Source organism: Manacus candei, unplaced genomic scaffold (assembly GCF_025592945.1).
Source record: "Manacus candei isolate 608988 ecotype Guabito, Panama unplaced genomic scaffold, ASM2559294v1 h1tg000537l, whole genome shotgun sequence".
In the NCBI taxonomy this organism is placed as follows: domain Eukaryota; kingdom Metazoa; phylum Chordata; class Aves; order Passeriformes; family Pipridae; genus Manacus; species Manacus candei.
The window spans coordinates 1-3,177 of NW_026138585.1; the positions used below are offsets into that span (position 1 = coordinate 1).

Below are 3,177 nucleotides of genomic sequence, written 5' to 3' on the forward strand. Positions count from 1 at the left end.
GGTTAAAAGGGGTCTGGGGGGGTTAAAGAGGGTCTGGGGGGGACACTGAGGGTCTTGGGGGGGTCTCCAGGGCCTGTGGGGGGTCTCTGACCCGGTGAAGCCCCCCCAGGACTGGCAGGTTCGGTACCAACAGGACGCCCCCGTCGCCCCCCGCTTCGATGTCAACGCCCCCGACCTCTATATCCCGGGTAGGGACCCCCAGGGACCCCCCCAAATACCCCTGGGACCCCCCCCAATACCCCTGGGACCCCCAGGGACCCCCCCCAAATCCTTCTGAGACCCCCAAAACCTCCTGGACCCCCCAAACCCTCCCCCTTCGATGTCAACGCCCCCAACCTTTATATCCCAGGTAGAGACCCCCCCAAATACCTCTGGGACCCCCCCAATACCCCTGGGACCCCCTGGGACCCCCCCAATACCCCTGGGACCCCCTGGGACCACCCCAATACCCCTGGGACCCCCCAGAGACCCCCAAACCCCCCTTGGACCCCCAAACCCCCCCACTTCGATGTCAACGCCCCCGACCTCTATATCCCGGGTAGGGACCCCCAGGGACCCCCCCAAATACCTCTGGGACCCCCTGGGACCCCCCCAATACCCCTGGGACCCTCAGGGACCCCCCAAATCCTCCTGGGAACCCCAAACCCCCCCAGCTTCGATGTCAACGCCCCCGACCTTTATATCCCAGGTAGAGACCCCCAGGGACCCCCCTCAAATACCTCTGGGACCCCCTGGGACCACCCCAATACCCCTGGGACCCCCAGGGACCCCCCCAAATCCTTCTGAGACCCCCAAAACCTCCTGGACCCCCCAAACCGCCCCCCTTCGATGTCAACACCCCCAACCTTTATAATCCCAGGTAGGGACCCCCCCCAAATACCTCTGGGACCCCCCCAATACCCCTGGGACCCGCTGGGACCACCCCAATACCCCTGGGACCCCCCAGAGACCCCCAAACCCCCCTGGGACCCCCAAACCCCCCCGCTTCGATGTCAACGCCCCCGACCTCTATATCCCAGGTAGGGACCCCCAGGGACCCCCCCAAATACCCCGGGGACCCCCCCAATACCCCTGGGACCCCCTGGGACCCCCCAAATACCTCTGGGACCCCCCAAATCCTTCTGGGACCCCCCAAACCCCCCTTGGACCCCCAAACCCCCCCGCTTCGATGTCAACGCCCCCGACCTCTATATCCCGGGTAGGGACCCCCAGGGACCCCCCCAAATACCCCTGGGACCCCCCCAATACCCCTGGGACCCCCCCCAAATACCCCTGGGACCCTCAGAGACCCCCCCAAATACCCCTGGGACCCTCCCCAAAGCCCCCCCAAACTGCCCCAGTGCCCCCCAGTTCCTGCCACTCCCCCCTCCACAGCCTCCCTATCCCCCCCTATCCCCCGAAATCACCCCCTCCACCCCCTGGAGACCCCCAAGACCCCCCTAAACCACCCCCTCCACCCTCCAGCCCCCCCCAAACCTCTCTGAGACCCCCCCAAAGCCCCTAAACCCCCCCAAGCTGCCCCAGTGCCCCCCAGTTCCTGCCACTCCACAGCCTCCCTATCCCTCCCTATCTCCCCCTATCCCACCAAACCCCCCCCTCCACCCCCTGGAGACCCCCAAGACCCCCCTAAACCACCCCCCCCACCCCTCCAGCCCCCCCCAAACCCTCAGGACCCCCCCCAAAGCCCCCAAAACCACCCCAAGCTACCCCAGTGCCCCCAGTTCCTGCCATTTTCCCCCCTCTAGTGACCCCCCAGACCCCCTAAACTCCCTCTCCACCCCCTGGAGACCCCCAAGACCCCCCTAAACCCCCCCCTCCACCCCTCCTGACCCCCCAAACCTCTCTGAGACCCCCCTAAACCCCCCAAAACCCCCCCAAACTACCCCAGTGCCCCCCAGTTCCTGCCATTTTCCCCCCTCTATGGGCCCCCAATGTCCCCCTATCCCCCCAAACTCCCCCTGGAGACCCCCCAAGACCCCCCTAAACCACCCCCCCCACCCCTCCAGCCCCCCCCCAAACCCCTCAGGACCCCCCCCAAACTAACCCCCTCCCCACAGCCATGGCCTTCCTCACCTACATCCTGCTGGCCGGGCTGGCCCTGGGCACCCAGAACAGGTACCAAAACCCCCCTTTTCCCAAATTTCCCTGAACTTCCCCCAACTCCTCCCCCTCCCCCGCCCCGGGGGGGGTCCACACGACCCTCCTTGACCCCCCCAAAATTTCGGGGGGTGCCCCCAGGTTCTCCCCAGACAGCCTGGGGCTGGTGGCCAGCTCGGCCCTGGCCTGGCTGGTGCTGGAGGTGCTGAGCGTCCTCCTGAGCCTCTACCTGGTCACTGTGAGCACAGACCTGACCCCCATCGACCTCCTGGCCTTTGCTGGCTACAAATACGTGGGGTGAGCCTCTTCCTGGCCCAGAATTCCAGGTTTTTTCCGGGATAAAACCCCCCCTAACCCCCCCTTTTCCCCCCCCTTTTCCAGGATGATCGTGGGGCTCGTGGCCGGGTTGCTGCTGGGCCGGCCCGGTTACTACGCCGTGCTGAGCTGGTGCTGCCTGAGCATTTTTGTCTTCATGGTGAGTTAAGGGGGGGTTTAAGGGATCCCAAAGGGTCTGGGGGGGGCTGATCCAGGTGAGTTTTCCCTGGTTTTTTTCCCCCCTGGAAAAGATCCGGACGCTGAGGTTGAAGCTGCTCTCGGAGGCGGCGGCCGAGGGGGTTTTGGTCCGGGGGGCCAAGAACCAGCTGAGGATGTACCTGACCATGGCCATCGCTGCTGCCCAGCCCCTCTTCATGTACTGGCTCACCTACCACCTGCTCAGGTGAGGGGGGGAGACCCCCTGGAGCCCCCCAAAATTCCTGAAATCCGGAGGGGATTCCCCAAAATCCCGCCGCATTCCCATTGACTCCAATAAACGGTGTCTGAGGAGGGTTTGAGGTGTCTGTGCCTGGAGTTTTGGGGTTTTTTGGGGTGTGATCCCACTTCTGGGGGGCCTTGGATGTTGGGGAGATGGGGAAACCCCCCTGGAGCCCCCCAAAATTCCTGAAATCCAGAGGGGATTCCCAAAATCCCGCCGCGTTCCCATTGACTCCAATAAACGGTGTCCGTGGAGGGCAAAGTGTCACTGCCTTGAATTTTACGGGGGTTTTTAGGGATTCTGGAGGGATTTTGGGGTGTGAACCC

The 3,177-nt window shown here is 64.4% G+C and overlaps 1 protein-coding gene across 1 annotated transcript; it reads left to right on the top strand.

Moving 5' to 3' along the window:
- Window positions 1–50: 50 nt before the first annotated feature.
- Window positions 51–2,925, top strand: YIF1B (Yip1 interacting factor homolog B, membrane trafficking protein; the record flags this gene model as incomplete). Its single annotated transcript, XM_051776471.1, has 5 exons — window positions 51–188; window positions 2,058–2,115; window positions 2,239–2,394; window positions 2,479–2,572; window positions 2,664–2,925. Coding segments are annotated over 5 exons (602 nt in total), but the record flags the coding sequence as incomplete, so codon positions are not given.
- Between the last annotated feature and the right edge of the window lie 252 nt (window positions 2,926–3,177).